Below are 21,886 nucleotides of genomic sequence, written 5' to 3'. Positions count from 1 at the left end.
ACAAGATTGTAGACCTGCATGAGGCTGGAATGGGCTACAAAGCCATAAGCAAGAAGCTGGGTGAGAGGGAGACAACTGTTGGTGCAATTGTTTGAAAATGGAAGAAACACAAAATGACCATCAATCGACCTCAGTCTGGGGCTCAATGCAAGATCTCACCTCATGGGGTATCAATGATCATGAGAAAGGTGAGAAATCAGCCTACAACTACACGGGAGGAGCTTGTTCATGATCTCAAGGCAGCTGGGACCACAGTCACCAAGAAAACCATTGGTAACACACTACGGCGTAATGGATTAAAATCCTGCAGGGCACTCAAGAAGGCACATGTGCAGGCCTGTCTTAAGTCTGCCAGTGAACACCTGAATGATTCAGAGTGCTTGGGAGAAGGTGCTGTGGTCAGACTCGCCATGTTTGGAGGAAGAGAAAAGCTGACTGTGACCCCAGGAACACCATCCCCACCGTCAAGCATGGAGGTGGAAACGTTATGCTTTGAGGGTGTTTCTCTGCTAAGGACACAGGACAACATCACCACATCGACGGGAGGATGAACGGGGCCATGTACCATAAAGTCCTGAGTGAAAACCTCCTTCCTCACCCAGGACACTGAAAAATGGGTTGGGGATGGGTCTTCCAGCATGACAATAACCCAAAACATACAGCCACGGCAACAAAGGAGTGGCTCAAGAAGAAACACTTTAAGGTCGTGGAGTGGCCTAGCCAGTCTCTGGACTATAATCCCATAGAAAACCTGTGGAGGGAGCTGAAGGGTCGAGCTGCCAAGCGACAGCCTCGAAACCTTAAGGATTTAGAGATGATCTGTAAAAAGGAGTCGACCAAAATTCCTCCTGATATGTGTGCAAACCTGGTCATCAACTACAAGAAATGTCTGACCTCTATGCTTGCCAACAAGGGTTTTACCAGCAAGTAATAAGTCTGGTTTTGCTAGGGGATCAAATTCTCAATGAAATGCAAATCAATTTATATATTTTCTATAATGTGATTTTCTTTTTGATATTCTGTCTCTCACTGTTAAAATAAACCTACCATTAAAAGTTATAGACTGTTCATTTCTTTGCCAGTGGACAAACTTACAAAATCAGCGAGGGATGAAATGATGTCCCCCACTGTCTGTGTATATATAATATTATTTGTTATCTCTTTCTGACCCTGTTTTTTGGCCATAGACAGGGATCAGAGGGATTTCCTCTATATCTACCAGGTCCAGGTTATAGCTAACTGCTCTAGGGTAAATTTCACTTTATTTAAAAAGTCACTTTAGCTTGGTTATTTGACCCTGAGACAAGCTGGAGTTCCAAATCATGTCGTCATCTGTTTTCCATTACATACACTCAAGCTAAACTTAACATGCAGTAAGATAAGTAAAAGGTGAAGAGCCGTGGAGTAAAGCTAGCATCACAGTGCATAGCAGAAAGAGCTACCAGAGAGCTTCTTAACATCTCTCTTCACCACACAGAAAAAACTGACGCCCACACTACAGAACCTCTCTAGTTCTCTAAGAGTTTTCTTCCCCAACAGGGAGATTATCACCTTCGCCATTGGGTTACCTGACCATCACCGACAATATCTGATTACATCGCCCAGGGCTGTTCTACAGTGCAAGCAAATTGTTTGCATTCGCTCTTTCTTTTTTTAAAAATGCGACCCAAATTTAGTTTTGCACCCATTTATATTTACAGCATTTGGCTGACACGCTTATCCAGAGCGACTTACAATTTTGATCAGAGGTAGGCGAAGGCGGTGTTAGGAGTCTTGCCCAAGGACTCTTATTGGTATAGCGTAGGGTGTTTACCCAGGTGGGGATTGAACCCCAGTCTACGGCATAGAAGTTAACCACTACACTACACCAACCACTACATACACCCATATGAGAAGAGACCTGACTAGGCTACCACTTCATTATACATGATGCAGTTGTGTTCAGTGAGGCCTTGACTGCTAAATGATCACATTTACAGGGCATGATTGGGCTCATTGCACATCACAAGAAGCCTAACTACCTGCTAAATAACTAACCTGCAGAGCTGTGAAGCTTAGTTACGAACTACTGTAAGGCTCATGTCTTTTGCCTTTGCTGTGGTCTCTCAGCAGTCAATCTAAATCTCTTGGGTTAAATCTTTCAACATGTAGTGTGCAATGTGCAGAAAGGGCCTACGTCGGACCCAGCAACATATTTGCAGCGCGCTGCTCAGCGTTATTAGCTAATACAGCCCCATCTAATTAAAGCCAGGTGTGTTGATTTTCCATGCTGGCATTTAAACAGGCTACCAAAATAACCAGGAGCTAAATGGAGCTATTATGCACCAGAAAAATCTCTCAGATGGAGCATTTGATTTGATTGCATTTAGGAGTTAAAACTAGAGGGAAATGTGTTCCGTTCATAGCTGTGCTGTGAAGAATGCAGCATCAGGGCTGTTTGGAATTAAAATGCGATGGAGAGCAGCTACACACTAACACAGCTAATTATCCACGCTTGGCCCCTTTTAGTTAGTTGGATCAATTGAATCAGCTCACCAATAAGAACTGACGCTTTCAGTTTAAAAATGGCTTTTTATTGAGAAGCACTGACTTTTTTATTCCAAAATTAGCTCAGTTTGAAATATTGTCTCTCATTTCCTTTTCAACATGTCTTAGTCTGGGTTCTAATCATAAAGAATCTGCAAAAATGTTATAAAACACTTGTCAAGAAATATGAAACTGCCAAGACATTCCCAAGTAAGAAATCCTCCAGGATGCAGGACTGAAGGCCAAGCTTATAAGAACTGCTGGTACAAAGACAAACTATGTGTTGATTAGACAAGGACAGAAACAGAAGACAGAAAAACGGCAAGAGAAGAACAGAAGTCATAATAAATGAAGAGCACGACGAAGCCTTTGAGAGGATGTCTCCAGTGACAATAAGCAAAATGAAGATGTCTGGAAACAAAATGTGGTGTCTGGAATGGAGCTGAGGAAATCTCAAAGGCAAACAAATCGTACTGCAGGACTTCCTATGGAGTGCTTCAGTGCTTGCATGGCCCAGTGCTGTTCATTCTCAAGCACTAACATTTAGCAGTCAGGAGAACACACACACATTTTCCAAGCCGCTTCTCCCTCAGGGTCGCACGGGGTTGCTGGAGCCTATCCCAGCGGTCATCGGGCGGAAGGCAGGACACACCCTGGACAGCTCGCCAGTCCATCGCAGTCAGGAGAAAATAAATGAAAATCTTTTCATATTTCATGACAGTCAACAGCAGAACAGCTCAACATAAGTGCAGTAAGAATAGGGATAAGAAAATGGGCTTGGCTCAGGGCTCTAGAGGACAAAAACAACCAGAGGAATTTAATATGTGCAGTTCCGGCGTCTTATTTCTTCTTATGCATGGTCAGCATGTACAGCTGCGTTTGGTTTGACTGAGCAGCTCATGAATAAGGGAGCGTTTTGGTTGAAGGATCTGATATTTGACTGTCATTATTATTATGAAGTTCCTCCAGTTTTTAATATCGCTGAACTCTCTGCTGATTTAACAGTCGGGCAAAAAGCCAAGACATTGCTCCATCTTATGGCGGCCTTAAAAAAGGAAACAAAGGGCGGTGACCCATTTACAGTCGTGCTATTTGTGTTTAAGATTAAATGAAACTGTGATCAACAAATTAACAGATTGCTAAGAGGCCTCCATCTGCTACAGCCCAAAAAAATGTCCACAGTTCTAACTTTTCCTGCTTAAAATGGCTCTGTCTCTTCACAGGTCTCACGCAGGAATAAACCCTGCACAAAAGTGCAGTGAACAAGCAAACACAAGGTCCTCCTTTGCAGCTGTAACAGCTTAAACTCTTCTGGGAAGATTTCTACCAAGTTTCGAAGTATGTGTCTGCGGGAATTTTTGGCCTTTCATCCAGAAGAGCATTTGTGAGGTCAGACACTGATGTTGGATGAGAGGGCCTGGCTCACAATCTCTGTTCTAGTTCAAACCCAATGGGGTTGAGGTCAGGGCTCTTCTATGGGGGCCAGTCAAGTTCTTCCAATCCAAACTCACCCAGCCGTGCCTTTAAGGACCTTGCATTGTGCAGGGGCTCAGTCATGCTGGAACAGAAAAGGGTCTTCCCCCAACCTGTAACCACAAAGTTGGAGGCACAGAATTGTCCAAATTGTCTTAGTCTGCTGAAGTCTTTCCCTTCTCTGGAACTGAGGGACCTAGGCTACCTCTGAAAAACAACCCCATATCATCATCCCTCCTCTACCAAATTTTACAGTTGTCACAATGCAGTCAGACGGGTAGTGTTCTCCTGGCATTCACCAAACACAGACTTGTCCATCAGACTAAAAAAGCATAAAAGGGACAAAAATACATGTATAAAACTACATTTCAATGAATGAAAAATGTTTATTTTGATACAACAAGAATTACATTCCAGTGAAATCCAAATAATATGCAGTGAAGTGTTTCAACTTTTTCCATCGACAACTGAACTTCAGGTAACAAAGTCTGTGTATGCCAGTTGTACTCTACTATATTGAATGGAAAGGCGGTAAATACGTGGCATCATTGCATTAAGCTTATACAATGATTCATTTTTGAGTGTAAATGCCTAAAAAACACTATAAAATACAGACAACTTCATCTTGAAGCCTCAGTATGCGCTTTGAAAAGTCAAAACAGTTAAAATAAGTTATTTTATTTGAGGTTCCTTTTCAGAAACATGAAAGGAAAGACCTTAGTCTGAACTCAAAACCCAGGAGAGCTGCTGAGGGCTGGACTCATGCAGGATGTGTACTTTCAAACAAGCTTTTGAAAAATGAAGTTGCTTGGCTCCCACTGAGCGATTTAGCCAGCTGTGTTTATTCTCCTAAATGTGAGATGATGTATGCATTGAAAGATTTTTGAATAATTTAACATCTTAAGTTTTAAAAGTATTGTTTTTAATACAAAATGCTGTCTTTACGTTTCTCCTCTGCATTTTTGCACTTAAATATGCTTGTGGCCATATTTCTGAATAATGTAGTGAATTCGTCTATTTTAGCATCACCAAAGCAAGTTACTACACACTGTTACGTCCCATCTAGTTGTCCAGTTTGTCCAGTTTGTCCAGTTAATTCTGGTTGTGAGAAGAGCTTCATGATGTCACAGGTTGGGCTGAAATGCCACACACTGCTGATGTGTCAGTTACGTCACTAATTAGCTGAAACTGTGATGTTAGCAGTTTTGTTAGTTCTGCTATTTATTTAACTTCATTGGTTAGCACTGGTTTCAATGGTTCCTAATACCGGAGTCCTGGCCGCTCTTTGCTCTGCACATTTTTGTAGTTTCTGCATTCTGTCCACCTCACCCAGCCAACGAGATGCAAAGCAAAAATGTGCATAGTGTTGGGTCATCAGGAATGAGATTGGGAACACTTGGCCAAGTAGGAAAGTTGGTACGCTCAGTCCAGTTTTTGTATTGGATTTTGTAGTGACTGGTAACATTAGTTAACTATTTGATGTAACTGTCTGTGTCATACCCACAGATATAAATACAGAAAATTGTTTTGATTGTTTGAAAACACTGATGAAGGAAAAGTGTGAAAAACAAGAAAGCCCAAAGACCGGTCATTTTAGTTGACCGATTTTTATTGACTGACAAAGAACCTCAGCTACCTTTATCTTAGTTTATTTTTTTTTCCCTCTTAGCTTTTATTTTTCTGTTTACCATGGCAGTCTTTCAGCTACAGCGTATACCTTGTGTGTCTGTACACTTGCTGAGTAATAATAATAATAATAATAATAATAACACTAATAATAATAATAATAATAATAATAAAACTACTACTACTAATAATAATAATAATAACACAACTACTTCTACTACTACTACTTCTAATAATAATAATAATAACACTACTACTACTACTACTAATAATAATAATAATAATAATAATAACAATAATAATAATAATAACAATAATAATAATAATAATAATTTTCGTTTCGTTACCCGATAAGGGCTTTTATTTTAAAGCCCAGTGCCATCGTTTCAGAACGTTTTTGTGTTCCTGCGATATGTATGTCATGCGCACTCAGACTGTTGGCCGCGGTATGACTTGAAGATCAGCGAAAGTGCGACGGGTGTTTAAAATCTGCGCAGCTACTTCTGCGGCAGAAACCAAGCGCTCCTGGAGAGGAAGCGGTGCAGCAGGAGCCGATTCGCTAAGCTAACCATCTCCATTTAAGCGATTTTAATCCGTCTTCGACATGAAGGACGACTGAGGGGGTCTACAGTGAACTTCACTAAAACCCCCTTTACCGCTGAAACCTGCGGGCGGCGGACGTCATTCGGAAACGCGACGGAGTAATCCAGGCAGCCGTGCAGCTAAACTAGCTAGCGAGATTATAGCCACCGGAGCTGGTTGTGTTGTGGGAATTTAACCGAATAAGTCGGTCGTTTTGTTTGTTTTTCGGCACCTAGGTGTGAATTAGAGGTTCGTAAATGTTGACATGGCCGATAAACGTGGACTGAGGTCCGGGTTGTGTTGATAATCTGAGCGAGTTGGATCTGATTAGCTCAGTGAGCGAGATCGCCCTGAACTCTGGACCGGACTGTAAACACGCAGACGTGCCGGGCGGCCGCGCGGTCTCTGTCCGTGTAGCGGTCGGGAGTAACGCTGAACACTCAAACGCAGCGCGACCCCGTTTCGGCTCTGACTCTGACCACAACAAGCCGCCCGCCGCCCGTCAGTCAGCCCCACCAAACTGGATAAAACGTTGGATCTGGTCGGGCTTAAACCGGGGTCGGCTGGAGCGCTGACCCCTCAGAAGAAGATGAAGAAGCGCAAGGAGCTGAACGCCCTGATAGGACTGGGCGACAGCAAGAGGAAGAAGACAAAGAAAGGCTCTGGACACCGGCTGCTGCGGACCGAACCGCCCGGATCCGAGTCCGAGTCCAGCTCAGAGGACGACGAGTTCACCAGCCTCAGCGGCGCTGGAGCTTTCAGAAAGTTGGTGTCTCACTGTCGGAGACCTTCTCCACTGTGTTAGTCTGCACACTTTAAAGGGAGGTTCTTTAGTAAAGAAATTGTTCTATCTAGAACCATTCCGTGCTCAAATGGTTCTCTGCGTGGTGAAATCGTACATCAGACTGATGGGCAGTGTGTTCTTTGTGGTTCTAACAGAGCTCTTTTGAAAAGCTTGACTTTGTGACAATAGCTTAACCATTTTGAGGTTCTGTATAGAACCATTTTCAAAAAGGTTCTGTATAAAACCATATACAGCACATTCTCCATCAGTCTGAGGAACAGTTTGACCATGCATAGAACTCTTTAAGCATGAAATGGTTCTATATAGAACCTATGGCCTGACCGTGTCAGTGTATATAGAAGCCTTTTGGTTCTGTATAGAACCGTTCACTTTACTAAAGATCCCTCTTGTTTTTTAAGAGGGTAGTACACATTAGTCTTTTCTTTCTACTCTGCAAGATGGTTCTTTAAGGGTTCTTTAGTGAAGAAAATGGTCCTATATAGAACCATGAACACTCAAAGAACCGTTTGCATCCTTAAATGGTTCTCTGCATGGTAGCATGGTTCTTCAGACTGATGGACAATGTGTTGTGTGTGGTTCTATATAGAACTCTTTGAAAAAGCTTGATGTTGCAACAACAGTAGAACCCTTTTTTGTGCCATACAGAACCATGTTCGAAAATGTTCTGTATAGAACCAAATACAACACGTTCTCCATTAGTCTGAAGAACCATTTTACAATGCAGAGATCAGTTTAAGCATGATGTATAGAACCGTTCCCTTTACTAAAGACCCCTTGAAGAACCATCTTTTTTAAGAGGGTAGTACACATTTTAGTTTTTTGTCCTACTCTGCACTTTAAAAAACATGGTTCTTCAAGGGTTCTTTAGTAAAGAAAATGGTTCAGTATGGAACCGTGAACACTCAAAGAACTCTTTGCGTGATTAAAGGTGCTTTGCATCATGAAACGTTCTTCAGATTGATGAAGAATGTGCTGTAGATGGTTCTGTTTAAGCACATGAAAAGGGCTCTACTTAGCACCAAAAAGGGTTCTTCTATTGACATGGTATAAAGCCTATTACGGTAGTAGAACCCTTTTCAAAAGGGTTCTGTTTAGAAAGATATACAGCCCATTCTCCATCATTCTGAAGAACGCCATCATGATACGAAGAACCATTTAATCATGCGAAGGGTTCTTTGAGTGTTCATGCTTCTATATAGAACCTTGTTTTGACTAAAGAACCCGTGAAGAACCATCTTTTTAAGAGCGATCTGATGATTCTTCATCATTTCTGCAGAATTCAGGCGTTGAGGTGTTAGACAGTCAGTCGGAGTGGTCCGTTCTGAAGCGAAATGGCTTTATAATGGTTTTGATGGGAACCAGGAGTCGTGATGTCACAGCACAGATTCATTTTACTGGCTGCACTAAATGCTCAGCGCATCTACACAAATCTCCTGTGTGACGTTGATAACATTAGAAAAGCTTTCAAAACAATCTGGGAACTATTTCATTTTACAGAGCTCTGTATGTAATTTGTCCTGCCTACTGCCTGATGACCACTGGGTTAGGCTCCAGCACCCCCCCCCCCCTCCTCCCCAACCATTAGGGAAAGAGAGTGTGTGTGAAAGAGGCTTAGAAAGAAGAAAGAGAGAGAGAGTGTGTGTGTGTGTGTGTGTGTGTGTGTGTGTGTGTGTGTGTGTGTGTGTGTGTGAGTGTGTGTGTGTGTGTGTGTGTGTGTGTGTGTGAGTGTGTGTGAGTGTGAGTGTGTGTCTGTCTGCCCTGTGATGGACTGCCGACCTGTCCAGGGTGTTCACTCCTTCAGCTCCCCCAGCGACCCACAAGGATAAGCAGCTTTCATAGCGTGTGTGTAAATTTAGGCCTAAATGACTAAACTATCATAGACCAACGTTTGAGGCACCGGGAAACGACTTTATAACCATATAATTTAATAACTTTCTTTTTGAGGGAGCTTTTAGAGGCATTGACCTGTTTGGACGTCTATTTCCTATCGAAACAGTTCTGACTGCAGCGCTTCATTTTACGCCAAAACCCTCTGAATGACTTCGTTTACATGTTAGTGATTGAGTAAAACGGATGTTTTTAACTGCCGTTAATGCCTTGGATCAGGTTTGCTGGATGAGAGGAAACTGGAGATCAGTGGAAATTGTGGCTGAGTGTTTCAGGAATGTTTATGTTCTAGCGGTTCTTGGCCCCCGGTCTTCGATACTGCTGTTCTGCAGAGTTTTAAAGGTTCCCTCCCCAGCACACCTAGTACATCTAATAATGATGGGCTTGGTCTTTAGCTGATGAGCTTGAGGGCAGGAAATCACAGAAACCATGCAGGGAAATGACTCCCCATCACTAAAGTTGAGGACCACTCACTTTGTACGGTCTTGACTTCTGAAAGAAGTTATCAGACTAACCGTGAATTCCTGCTTATGTGCAGCCGTTCTGATCACACATGAGCTGTTGGTCGCGAAGTAAAAGTGTTGGGTTTATTCTAAGCTGTTGGAAGAAACTGGCAGTTGTTAAAACGCATCTAATATTTGAGGCCCTCTTTGTTATATTTCTTCTTTTCGTTGCAGAACATTCATAAAAGAACAAGAGAAGGAGTTACTGCCAATAACGTCATGGCTGTGATTTGGACCCAGTCGAGGAGTCGTTACCAACAAATTCGCAATAACGCAATCCCTTTGTGTTCTGTTGCTTAAGTTAGTGGTTCTTAAGCTGGTTCTCGGGACCATCAGGACAGAGAACACCTTTTTCCTCGAACACTGTGTTGCAAGTTGGGTTGGAGCGGAAATGTGAACTGCCCAGTGGCTCCGAGGACCGGGTTTGAAAACCCTTTAATAAGTGAAACGCCCCAGTCAGTTTTGTGGCTTTTCCACTCTGACACACGTCACTATTACAGCTGAACCGATCACGACTTTTTCTCTGGATTCTGATTCCAAAGTTTTTTGGCCAGTGTTTATTAGCAATTCATTTTTTTAAATAGTGAAACCTCACACTGTGTGGGTTAAATGAGTGTTTCCCTGACCTGGTCGTGTAGCCCCACCACTCTGCACAATGTACTGCTTTTCCGGCCCCGGGCTTGGCCCATTGTAATTGAAACCCTTAATTGTTATACAGCTGTTTATGCCCTCACTGAACTCAGTCAGGTGTACTGATTAGGGAAACCATGTTAGAGCTGAACAATTGGTCATCTTTATATCCAAATTACAAACTGAATTTTGGAATCGCAGGAGCTGCCGTATTAATCTTACCCAAAATGATTCATTAACATCGTCTTAACAAATGTTAAGTGGGGAAATTTAACCTTATAACGCAGAGCTTGTAAACTGACATACTACAGTCGGCATGTTCAGTCTCAAATGTGAAAAAAATGCTGATATTCATGGTGATATTCAAACGTCATAGAGCTTAATGCAAAGAAATCAATCACATTTAAACATTTTAATCGCCATATTAGTCCGAAACATTTTCCTCCCCAAATCTTTCGGGTGGACTACAGTAAATGCGCTGTTTGCTGTGCCTGTACTGTGGATGGGTTTATTGGTAATAAGTGTTGTTAAGAGTTAACATTACTGTTTTTGGGTTTTTTTTGCAGAAGTTACACCCAGTGCTGCAGCATCTGCTACCCCTTATGTGTGTTTATCATTTTGGCTGCTTGTGTCATGGCCTGTGCTGGACTGATATGGATGCAGATAGCACTTAAAGAAGATTTGGACTCCTTGAAAGAAAAGCTTCGCACCAGTAAGTTTGCACTTCTAATTCTGTACAAAATCTTGGATGTAAAACCGGCTGCGTTATCCGTTTGATACTTAATCCATAGTCCACGTCTTCTTTCGCCCAAAATAAAAGACGTCACCCTGAAACTGTACCATATGACTGCAATTTAGTTGTTAAATTATACAGCACTAAAGGTGGCAGTTATGTACTTGGGTCTGTCTAGTTCATCTCTCAAACATGTACAACAATAAGTTTGTCTTGTCCAGAATGAAGTCTGTTTTTAGTGTCTGGGTCATTGCAACCCTTCCAAGGATTTTGTTTGTATTAACAGTGGAATCGAGTCAGAAGGCTTCTTCACACGAAATACCCAAGCTTGGTGAGGAGCTGAAGGCCAAACAGCACATGTTGGAGGACATGGAGAAAGGAGACAGGGGTTTGAATAAACTGTGGTCCAATCTTACTGAAATTAACAGAAAGGTCAGCTCATCACCAGCATTTCATGTTTCCAATCATTCGTTGCATTTTATAATGTCCCCTATGCTTTGTCAGTTGTTAGTCAGTGCTGAAGACTCTGTAGCGCACAGATCTATTACAGTGCGTGTGGATTTCCCCTCACTGTAGGTTCCAGGTTGTTTACTTGCCATGAAATTGATTGATTGCCTTAGGGCTGCTTCACACGGAGTCTTTTGTCTGTCTGTCTGTGTAGATAAGTACACTGGACTCTGCTGTTAACCACCTGAAGGCAAACATTAAATCAGCATCAGATTTGATTAGTCTGCCAACAACTGTGGAAGAGCTCCAGAAGGCAAGTGTGTTCAGCAAAAAAATAATGGCGATAAAAGCTCAGGCAAATAATTTGATATTGTCAAATCAGACCAGTTCTTCAGCAGTGTTTATTATTATGTTATTATTTATTATATATTGCTTTAGAATTGTATTGTTTATGTTTGTGCTCCTAAAACTGACATTTTCATTTACTTTATTTTCTCCCTACAGAGTGTAGCTACAATTGGAAGCACGCTTACTAGTGTTCAGCATGATGTGAAGATGATTCAGACTTTTATAGAGGACCAGAAGAAAGGAGAGGACAAGCAGAAGACTCAAACGGTAAACGAGTATTCTCAAAGAGAGGGGAAAACACGTGAACGTGCACCAAGGCCGTCTTTGTTAGTCAGTTAATAGATTGAAGTTTACAGTCTCGATGAATCAGCGCCGTGAATGGCTTAAAATGTGGATCATCAAGTTTTCTGCTGGTGGTCATGAAGCAGCTTCTCCACAAGGGGGATCTGTTAGTACTCAAGTTTCTTATTTTGGCATCACTGAGAAAAGAAACTCGCAGCAGAAGGATTTCACACATGCATGTATGGTTGTAGTTACAAAGTGCATGTAAGCTAAAGATGTGCATTCCAGCACATTTTGATAATTGAGTGTCCAAAAGAGCTCATGAACTTGTATCTGGTCAACCACAGGGAAGAAAAACAGCACCACAAAATGAACTTTGGCTGAAAATGATGTAGGGCTGCAGACTTACCTTTTTACTAGTGTTGCACAGAAATATAGCAGAACACACAGAAGCGTGTTTTTTCATTCAAAAACGGCCAGGGGACAATTTTGAGTTACGCTGCCTCTTCAGATAAGCTGATAAGCTGGCAGAGATAACATGTCTCACTGGCGGCTGATGAGGACTCGTCGAGTTCCTCACATTTTCCCCTACATAAAGTTACTTCTGCCAAACTTACAGAAGCTTACTTACTTTGTCAACAGACAAAAATGACATCTGTCTTAATTTATTTTAAAAAAAACTTTTTAAGAAACGATTTAAAAGTAAAATTTCCATTGTTTTTTGTTTTGTGACATGTTTATCTGTACATGCTGTTCAACTGAAGATCAAACTGTGATGTCTCCAAATATATTATTTAAAAAATAAAAAAAAAAAGCTAAACATTTCGGGGGTGGTGCTTCTTCATATGGCTGCTTGTTTTTTACTTTAGAGATTTCTCTAGGCTTCACAAGACCAATGTATTCCACATAGAAAGTTCACTTATTATGTCTTGAAAATTTGACTGTAATCCTTTGCTGTATTTAGGACTCTTCATTGACTGTGGACCAAGATGAAAATAGCAAAAACCTCAATGAGGGGACGGAAACCAATGGCAATTCTGGTATCTATTTCAGCTTTTCCAACAGCTTTAGTCATTGCACTAGAGAAGGCTATTGGACCTTGTGCAGACTGTGTGAATGTGAATCTCACATTGTCCTCTTGTCGCAATTCCTTAGATCCCACACAACCTTCAGGTTTGCACCCCACCCGACATCCGCGGTTTCTGACTAAGAGCCGTGCCAAGAGAGAGAACTCGCCCATACGACAGCGTCTAACGTTTCCAGGGGTTACCTCCGCTGAAGGTCATTATTTTTACTTTCATATGCAGTTTGTTGTTGATTTATAACAAAAACTATAATTACACTGTGTTACACTCCTTAAAAGGGGGTTCCTTGGGGGTTCTTTTGTAAAGCCAATGCTTCTGTATGGTTAAACGGTTCTTCTCTATGATGGAAATATCAATATATATCAATATTCAATACATTCTCCATATGGTTCTCTGATGTATCTTTTAAGAAGGGTACCTCTATTGTTACAAATAAAAAAAGCATGTTTTGGGTACTGTGTAGAACCTTCAATTCATTGGTGGAAAACCTAGCCGGTGTATTTCCTGTTGTGGCGTCAGACGGAGCTGAATCTGTAGATGTAATCGAGTATTTTAATGGACATTTTTACTTTTCTCCCTTTTCCCTTAGATTTAGAGAAGCTCCTGCAAGCTCGACTGGGCTACATCTCTGAAGGCGTGTCATATGAGGACTTGAGGAAGATCTTTGGGTCGTCCACTCCAGACGCCCACCTACTCCAGCCTTATGATGTAGATCGAGACCACAGGTATACCTTGGATGAGCTCCAGGCTGCTATAGCTCTGTGAGCTGAGCCCTTGGCTTTTGTTAATGGATCAAAATTGACTTCCTGATCGTGAAACGGTCATGAAGAACATTAAGATGAAGCAAGAACACTTGAGCCCTGAATGAACAGCTGGACGACTCACTGCCTCAGTGGATACTGTTCAGGTGGTGGCACCCAATGACCGCTGCACTTTCCAATTCATTTAAATCAGTGTTTGAGAGAGTTAATTGGCTGATGGCAGACGGATCCTCTTTGCATGCCAGCAACACAGGGTACGCGTCACCAGTTGAGCCGTTTACTTTGACACTGTCTTTCGGCGACAGCAGATTTGACGCAAACGTTTACAGTGCTCTAATTGACCTCAGAAGAAACGATCTGAAGATTCTTGAGCTAAAGGTGTGTGGGTTTGTTGTAGTACATGTGAATGTGATGAAAATTAATACTTAATCAGAAGCGAATACTTATATTGCAGCTTCTTGCTGGCTGCTTTGATGCCTAAACTTAAAATAAGAGAAAAATAACCCCTAGATTTATCCTCACAAAATGTCACGCTCCCCACTTGTGATTCTCTGAATGTTTGTAGTCATGTTTTTCTATTTTTCTCTAAGTACACGATGATGCTGGAAGGACGTGTAGAGTAGGAATTGTTTTTTTTTTTTTTTTTTTTGTCTTTTTTACTCCTCCTTATTTATACCTTATTCTATTAAAATATATTCCCTTCTTATCATAATCTGAATTTACAATTTGAAGGGCTATGAAGATGAGACGCTTTCTAAATTATTTAATATAATTGTTCATTCAGCTAATGTAGCAATAACGTAATACTTTATGGGCTGGTTTCCCCAGATGCAGATTCAAAGGTGTAAACAAAGTCATTAAGAGTGGCCTGATGAAAAATGGTGGCTAATTAGTGGTAAATCTGAATGGGACTCTTGCCTCACACCACCCTGCATGCAATTTTCTGCCATGAATGTATTTAAAATAAGCCAAAATCTCGTCTCAAAACTATCAGAAAAACAATGTCTCAGGTATCAGGCAGTGTATTGATAACCATTTAATGTAGTAACGTTCCGTAAAGTAGCTTTTAAAGACCTCCAGCGTCTGGTTTCCACCGCTTTGACCAATACTGAGTTTTTCAAGAGCGCGTTTCACACAAAACCACTCTGAATGACTTTGTTCGCATCATAACCATCTAATTATACAGATATCTTCTAAAAAAAAAACTCATTGGCGTTCCCATTTAAGCCTAGACTAGACTAGATGGGATTTTAATTGAGAAACCGCATTGGCATTGCAATTTCATCTAAGTGTAAATTCAGTCCATGTCAGACAAACTCGCCCCAGAGGCTTTTATTCAGAACTGGTGTTTTACTCTGTGTTCTCCAATAACGTATTTAGGACAAGAGGGATTATCCTACACAGCTTGTCCTTTTGTGGGGGGAAGCAGGGCTAGACAGGTAGTGAAAAAACACTGCTTTGGTTTTGAGTGTAGTTTTTTTTTTTTTTTCTTGATAATGTTTCACGTACTGTCCAGTCACAGTAAACTGTCTAGTAATGTAAATATATGCAACACGGATTAGCCTGAGTATCAGCCTAATGGCACTGGCACTGCTTTTGTCCAGGCAAACTGAAGGTGCTTCATTTTTCCTCTAATATTGTCACCATTTTCATCCAGTCAGTGTTTCTAATCTAGATTACAGCATGTAGAGGAGAGGAGCCAGGGCAACACATTTTATGCTACTTTCTGTTTGTATTTTGGGTTCAGAGAAACAAACACTGGCTATAACTCGCATGACAGAATGGCTTTTTATTGTCAGACTGTTGAGGAGTAGGACGTCATGTCAGCGGCTGCTGCTCAGGCTAATTTTTAACTGCTTTATGTATTAATAAAGGTTGTTCCTCTGAAGGGGTGGGTCGGAGAACCTGATGGTGTAAAATACTCAGCATTGTACATTGTAATGAATTCAGGTTTGCTCTGCATTTTGCTTTTGACATAACATGTATAAAAACCTAATTTATCTGAATCTGCTTCCTGTGTCTCACTGTGCTGCTAAACCTTTTTTGTTGTTGTTGTTGTTTAACTAGGCCCATGTTTACCCATCCTATCAGCTATCAATATTAATGATTTGCTGGCACTGCACGTTATTATCAGGATGTTTAAATGAGTGATGTACTAGAGCCTAGACAATGTTGGTGTGACATGGTTTTATGTGTATTGGTGAGATTTTGCCAGCAGGTGTTCCCTTAGAGATCAGGGTTGTCATACCCAACCACTCAAAGGGCCACACAAAAATCTCAGCAAGTCCGTGGGTCATGATTAGTATAGCAGAAAATATGTAAAATGTATCCAAGCCTATTATTGTATTTTGTATTAGATGTCCTATTTAAATTTTTTGTACTGCACTTATTTACAAGCTAACTGGTTTGACATATTAAAATTGACATATTATGGCCATTTTCTACCAAGCAGTACGGTACAGAATAATAAGATTACAAATTAGAGCCCAGCACTATTCTTCCTTTGATCATGTCCATTTCCCATCATATAACAGAATTATGAAAGTAGCTGCGGTTCTCTTACGCTTGTAAGGTCATGTTGTCATGTGTTAACAATAAACACAACAGTAGCAACAAAGCAGGAGCATCAAGCTCTGATTGACCTTTTACTCTGCATTAGTTTTTTTGTGAAGGGTCACAGACTGTGATTCTGGCTAGCTCGTGTTTTATAGGTTGTTTTTTTTTTTTTATGCGATTATTGACTCCGTTGATAATTATGTCTGGCCAGTCAGTGGTTTGCCACATTAGCACCTCCATGTGTACGTCCCAGCTCAGCACCCTTGGTACTCTAACAAGCACATTTAGCACGGGTCATCAGGGAACGCAGAGGAACAAAATGATCACGGATTTATAACCGTACCAAACTGCAATGCCTGGGGTAAACGGGCCATTACAGATGTTCGTAAACTTGGGCCTTGAGTGGTTCTGCACTGTACATGTAATCAGCTCACGACCAAGCCCTTCATGAGATTTAAAATGTGTTAACTAAAAGGTACCGAACTGGGAAACACACTTTTGGCTCCTATGTTTATACTATATACACTCACTGGCCACTGCTTGGAAAAGGTTGGACCCCCTTTTGCCTTCAGAACTGCCTTAATTCTTCAGGGCATACTTTCAACAAGGTGTTGGAAACATTCCTCAGAGGTTTTGGTCCATATTTACATAATAGCATCACACAGTTGCTGCAGATTTGTCGGCTGCACATCTATGATGTGAATCTCCCGTTCCACCCCATCCCAAAGGTGCTGTATGGGATTGAGATCTGGTGACTGTGGAGGCCACTGGAGTACAGTGAGCTCATTGTCATGTTCAAGAAACCAGTTTGAGATGATATGAGCTTTGTGACATGGTGCATTATCCTGCTGGAAGTAGCCATCAGAAGATGGGTACACTGTGGTCATGAAGGGATGGACAAGGTCAGCAACAATACTCAGGGAGGCCGCAGCATTTAAACGATGCTCAATTGGTACTAAGGGGCCCAAAGTGTGCAAAGAAAATATCCCCCACACCATCACACCACCACCACCAGCCTGAACCATTGATACAACGCAGGATGGATCCATGCTTTCATGCTGTTTACGTCAAATTCTGACCCGACCATCTGAGTGTCTCAGCTGAAATCGAGAGTCGTCAGACCAGGCAACATTTTTCCAATCTTCTATTGTCCAATTTCGGAGATCCTGTGCAAATTGTAGTGGTCGGTGTGGTCTTCTGCTGCTGTAGCCCATCTTCTTCAAGGTTCAACGTGTTGTTCGTCCACACAACTGACCGCTCACTGGATATTTTCTCTTTTTCTGACCGTTCTCTGTAAACCCTAGAGATGGTTGAGCGTGAAAATCCCAGTAGATCAGCAGTTTCTGAAATACTCAGACCAGCCCGTCTGTCACCAACAACCACGCCACGTTCAAAGTTCCTTAAATCCCCTTTCTTCCCCGTTCTGATGCTCGGTCTGCACTTCAGCAAGTTGTCTTGACCACCTCTACATGCCTAAATGCATTGAGCTGCAGCCGTGTGATTGGCTGATTAACTATTTGTGTTAACAAGCAACTGAACAATAATAAACAGTACCTAATAAAGTGGCCGGTGAGTGTATGTCAAATACATACTAGATATAAAGCAGAAATCCCTTTATTTTACAGGCTCTACTTGACAACTCAAGTATTTCACTGACCACCAATAGGTCCAGGGCTGTCTGAGCATATAAGTAAAAGCATGGAAAACCATTTCTGGCCCACTGGACTTGGGAAATGCGCTGCAGTAAATGAGGCCTTTAACTGGTTGGTTTAAAACTCTGTAATGAACTAATGCACCACGTTTCTTTCTATCATATAGGTTGTCTTAAAGCAGTGAAATGAATGAATGAAAACTGAACATGTACATTTAAGTGAAACAGTATTAGGGAGGGTCTCTGAGGCAACTGCATTTGGGAGGCTGGAAGAGGTGAAGCATGCTCTTATTGGTTAACATTATTTTACATTTTTAAGGCAGCCAAAGGTCATTACACTTTCATGGATGATTATACAAAAATTATAGGGTGACTCGTGCTTAATATAACCATATATATATATATATATATATATATATATATATATATATATATATATATATACATACATAAAATCTATTTATTTGTGTATTTTGTGTTTATTTCCTGAGAAAAGTGTTAATATTTGAATAAACAAAATGTATAGAATATTAATTAATGATTATATATATATATATATATATATATATATATATATATATATATATATATATATATATATATATATATATATATATATATATATAATACTGATTTTCTGGATGTTAGTGTGTGTGTTTAACCATTTTCAAGCCGCTCCTCGAGGAAGCCCAGTATTACAGTATTATATGTAGTTAAAAAGCAGCTCCTGGTTTGACCAATCAGTGCTTCAGTAAATTGAGCTCATGATGTAACTGATGATATTAACAAGTCTCTGTGGCGGCTGTGAAGGTGTCAAGAAAAATATGGACCCAAGAAATTCTTGTTACTTTTTATTGTTTTTATCTTTTCTTCTTCTTTTGGCTGCTCCCTTTAGGGCTCGCCACAGTGGATCATCTGCCTCCATCTTGCCCTATCCATTGCCTCCTCTACTTTCACACCAACCATCTCCATGTCCACCTTCACTACATCCATAAACCTTCTCTGAGGTCTACCTCTTCTCCTTCTACCCGGCAGCTCCATCGCCAACATTCTTTGCCCAATATATCCACTATTCCTCCTCAACACATGTCCAAACCACCTCAACCTGGCCTCTCTGGCTTTATCTCCAAACTGCTCCACCTTCACTGTCCCTCTGATCTGCTCATTTCTAATCTTGTCCAGCCTTGTCACTCCCAACGAAAATCTCAGCATCTTCATCTCCGCCACCTCCAGCTCAGCCTCCTGTCTTTTAGACAGAGCAACAGTCTCCAAACCACACATCATAGCAGGGCGCACTACTGTCTTGTAAACCTTCCCTTTCACTCTTGCTGCTATCCTTCTGTCACACATCAGCCCTGACACCTGTCTCCACCCACTCCATCCTGCCTGCACCCTCTTCTTCACCTCTTTTCTACACTGTCCATTGCTCTGGATGGTTGACCCAAGATATTTGAAGTCATCCACCTTTACGACCTCTACTCCTTGCATCTTCACCTTTCCACCTGCCTCCCTCTCATTCACACACATGTATTCCGTCTTGTCTCTACTGACCTTCATTCCTCTCCTCTCCAGTGCAAACCTCCACCTCTCCAGATTCTTTTTTTATTGTTTTTATTTGAATTATGAATATGACTTAAGGCTGCTCTACTCTGAGTGCACCTCTCAGACCATAAGTTGGTTCACGGCTGAGCATGGCACGCCAGTAGACATGGAAAAACATCCATGTGATTTCAGAAATGGACCTTTAACTGAATTACATTTATGGCATTTGGCAGACGCTCTTATTCAGAGCGACTTGCAATTTGACTATTTTACACAGGTAGGCCAAGGTGGTGTTAGGAGTCTTGCCCAAGGACTCTCATTGGTATAGTGTAGGGTGCTTGAACCCCAGTCTACAGTGTAGAAGGCAGAGGTGTTAACCACAACACTACACCAACCAATCATTAGTATTAGGTGGAAACTCTGCATTCTTCCTATATCTTCAAAGCAAAAAGGGTTATTTATTCATTTATTTATTTTTCAGAGTTCTGAGATATGCAACAGTTCGGTTTTTTCCTGTCACAACTAATCAAACGTCAGAAAAACTAAAGACTGAGATGCATCCTGTCTATTGTGAAAATGTTATGCATCTTGATTGTTATATTTTTGCCCTCTCGCCCACCCCCTGGACTGTAACTGTGTTTTATTGGTGAAATAGTGTGAAAAAAGACAAACACAGTGTTTCGGTTTGGGTGGATGGGCTCCCCATGTGGCACTCCCCTTGTTTTCGGATTGGAAACCCACAATTAGCTTTCAAAACTTCTTGCAACGTTACATAATGAATTTTAATGGAACACAATATGAAAAATAACCCGGGGTGAAAGGATTTCTAACATCTGTGGACAACAAATAACCTTGTAATTTATACAACCAAAACAAAGGAAAAGTAACTTTCAGTATTTTGCAGAAGTCCACAGTTTCGTTCAGGGGTGTTGAAGAGTGGTCCTGGGGGGTCAGCGCAGTCTGGTGACACTCAACCTGACCGCTGAGGTGTCCTTCGAGCAGAACCACTGCTCATCAGCCTGGTGTCACTTCAGCAGTCCTTCTTCAGAGCTCAGGAGAAGCAGTGGGGGCTACGCCAGCGCTCCTTTAGCTCTCCAGTCTCTCGACAACACATGCAGCAGTTCCTCCTCATCTTCCTCGTCGTTCTCAGAGGCCTCTCGGTTCTCCTCCTCCGCCGCTGCCCTCTGCTTGGCCGTCCTGACCTGAGCAGCCTCCTGTTTGGCCCTGAGGAGTTCCACTCTGCGGAAACACTCGATCTGCTCGTCAATCTCATCGATCTGGCGCTCGATGCGGCCTTCCTCATCATCCTCGGCGACGATGGCGTCCGAGGCGCTGTTGACCTGGCGCATCTCCTTCTGGAACTCCTCCCACTCGCGGTCCATCTGTTCGCGAGGCGTGTCCACGTTGCGAACGCGTGCATCCCTCACAGGGTCATCGAAGAAGCCCTCGGGCAGCTGCAGCTCAGGCTTGGCCACGGTACCCTTCCCTTCCTCCTCCTCACCCTGCTCCTCTTCCTCCCCAGTGGTCTTGGAGGGGGTCCCACTGGGCACAGCAGACTCAAAGAAATCTGCAGGGAGCCCAGCAGCGCCACCTGGCGGCTTCGGACCAGCATTAGCATCATCACCTTTATCCTCCTCTTCATCTTCATCATCATCATCACCATACTGTCCAGCGAGAAGCCCAAGCCCAGCTGCGCCTTTGCTCTGGAAGTCACCCGCGGGCAGCCCCTTCTGACCCTTGTCTTCCTTCCCTGTTCCTTCCTGCTCCTTCTTCCTCTCCTCCTTCGCTCTCTTGCCCGCTCCCTGCTGCTCCTCCTCCTCCTTTTTCCTCTTTAGCCCCTGCTCTTGCCCCTCTTTCAGCCGCCCCACCCTCTCCTTGTGGCCCCTGCCCAGCACGTGCGCCTGCCACACCGCCTCGCTCTTCATCTGCTCTCCGCACAGCGCGCACGTCAGCCGCCCCGCGCTCGTGTACTTGGCGAAGGGGGACTGCACGCGCCGCTGCCGCTCCGCCGCGCGCTGCTTCTCCTTCATGAGGCGCCGCAGCTCCTCCTGACTCACCGCCTTCTTCCCCTTAGACGCCATGCCGCCCTGTCTCTCCGAGCTGGAGCTGAAGGCGCGCTGCAGGTGGAGCGGTGACGAAGTTTATCATGAAGGAAGGGAAGGATTTTCCTCCATGGAGCTCCGAAACACTCCGCGCAGGGACGTCACCTCCGCCAGCGCCCGGGAGGATTTTTCAGCGCTTCAAAATATCGGCGGTGTTATTTAAAACTGTCCTTTATTGGTTTAGAGTCGCTTTGTGATTCCCTGTTTAACAGTCACTGAAAAATATATAGATTTCTCTTTCGTTAGCTCGTTTTGATTAAAAAAGAAAGTTAAAACATGAAAGGGAAAATATCGCTAACGGTGATTATTGTTTACTTCAAAATAAAAGTCCCAGTTTACCAATGACC

At 42.4% G+C, this 21,886-nt stretch overlaps 2 protein-coding genes across 2 annotated transcripts; one reads left to right on the top strand and one right to left on the bottom strand.

Annotated features, from left to right (window-relative positions):
- Positions 1-6,122: 6,122 nt before the first annotated feature.
- On the top strand, positions 6,123-15,694 carry efcab14 (EF-hand calcium binding domain 14). The gene is made up of 8 exons (XM_017713593.2): positions 6,123-6,972; positions 10,599-10,744; positions 11,052-11,197; positions 11,427-11,525; positions 11,717-11,827; positions 12,807-12,882; positions 12,998-13,123; positions 13,517-15,694. The coding sequence occupies exons 1-8, from the start codon at positions 6,797-6,799 to the stop codon at positions 13,690-13,692; spliced, it is 1,056 nt and encodes a 351-aa protein (XP_017569082.1). The 5' UTR covers positions 6,123-6,796; the 3' UTR covers positions 13,693-15,694.
- Positions 15,695-19,891: 4,197 nt separating this feature from the next.
- On the bottom strand, positions 19,892-21,661 carry znf830 (zinc finger protein 830). Its single transcript, XM_017713595.1, has one exon. It carries the CDS (start codon positions 21,516-21,518, stop codon positions 20,508-20,510), a length of 1,011 nt encoding a protein of 336 aa, XP_017569084.1. The 5' UTR covers positions 21,519-21,661; the 3' UTR covers positions 19,892-20,507.
- Between the last annotated feature and the right edge of the window lie 225 nt (positions 21,662-21,886).

This window comes from Pygocentrus nattereri, chromosome 2 (genome assembly GCF_015220715.1).
Source record: "Pygocentrus nattereri isolate fPygNat1 chromosome 2, fPygNat1.pri, whole genome shotgun sequence".
NCBI classification, from domain to species: Eukaryota; Metazoa; Chordata; class Actinopteri; order Characiformes; family Serrasalmidae; genus Pygocentrus; species Pygocentrus nattereri.
This window is presented reverse-complemented; position numbering and strand designations above follow the sequence as displayed.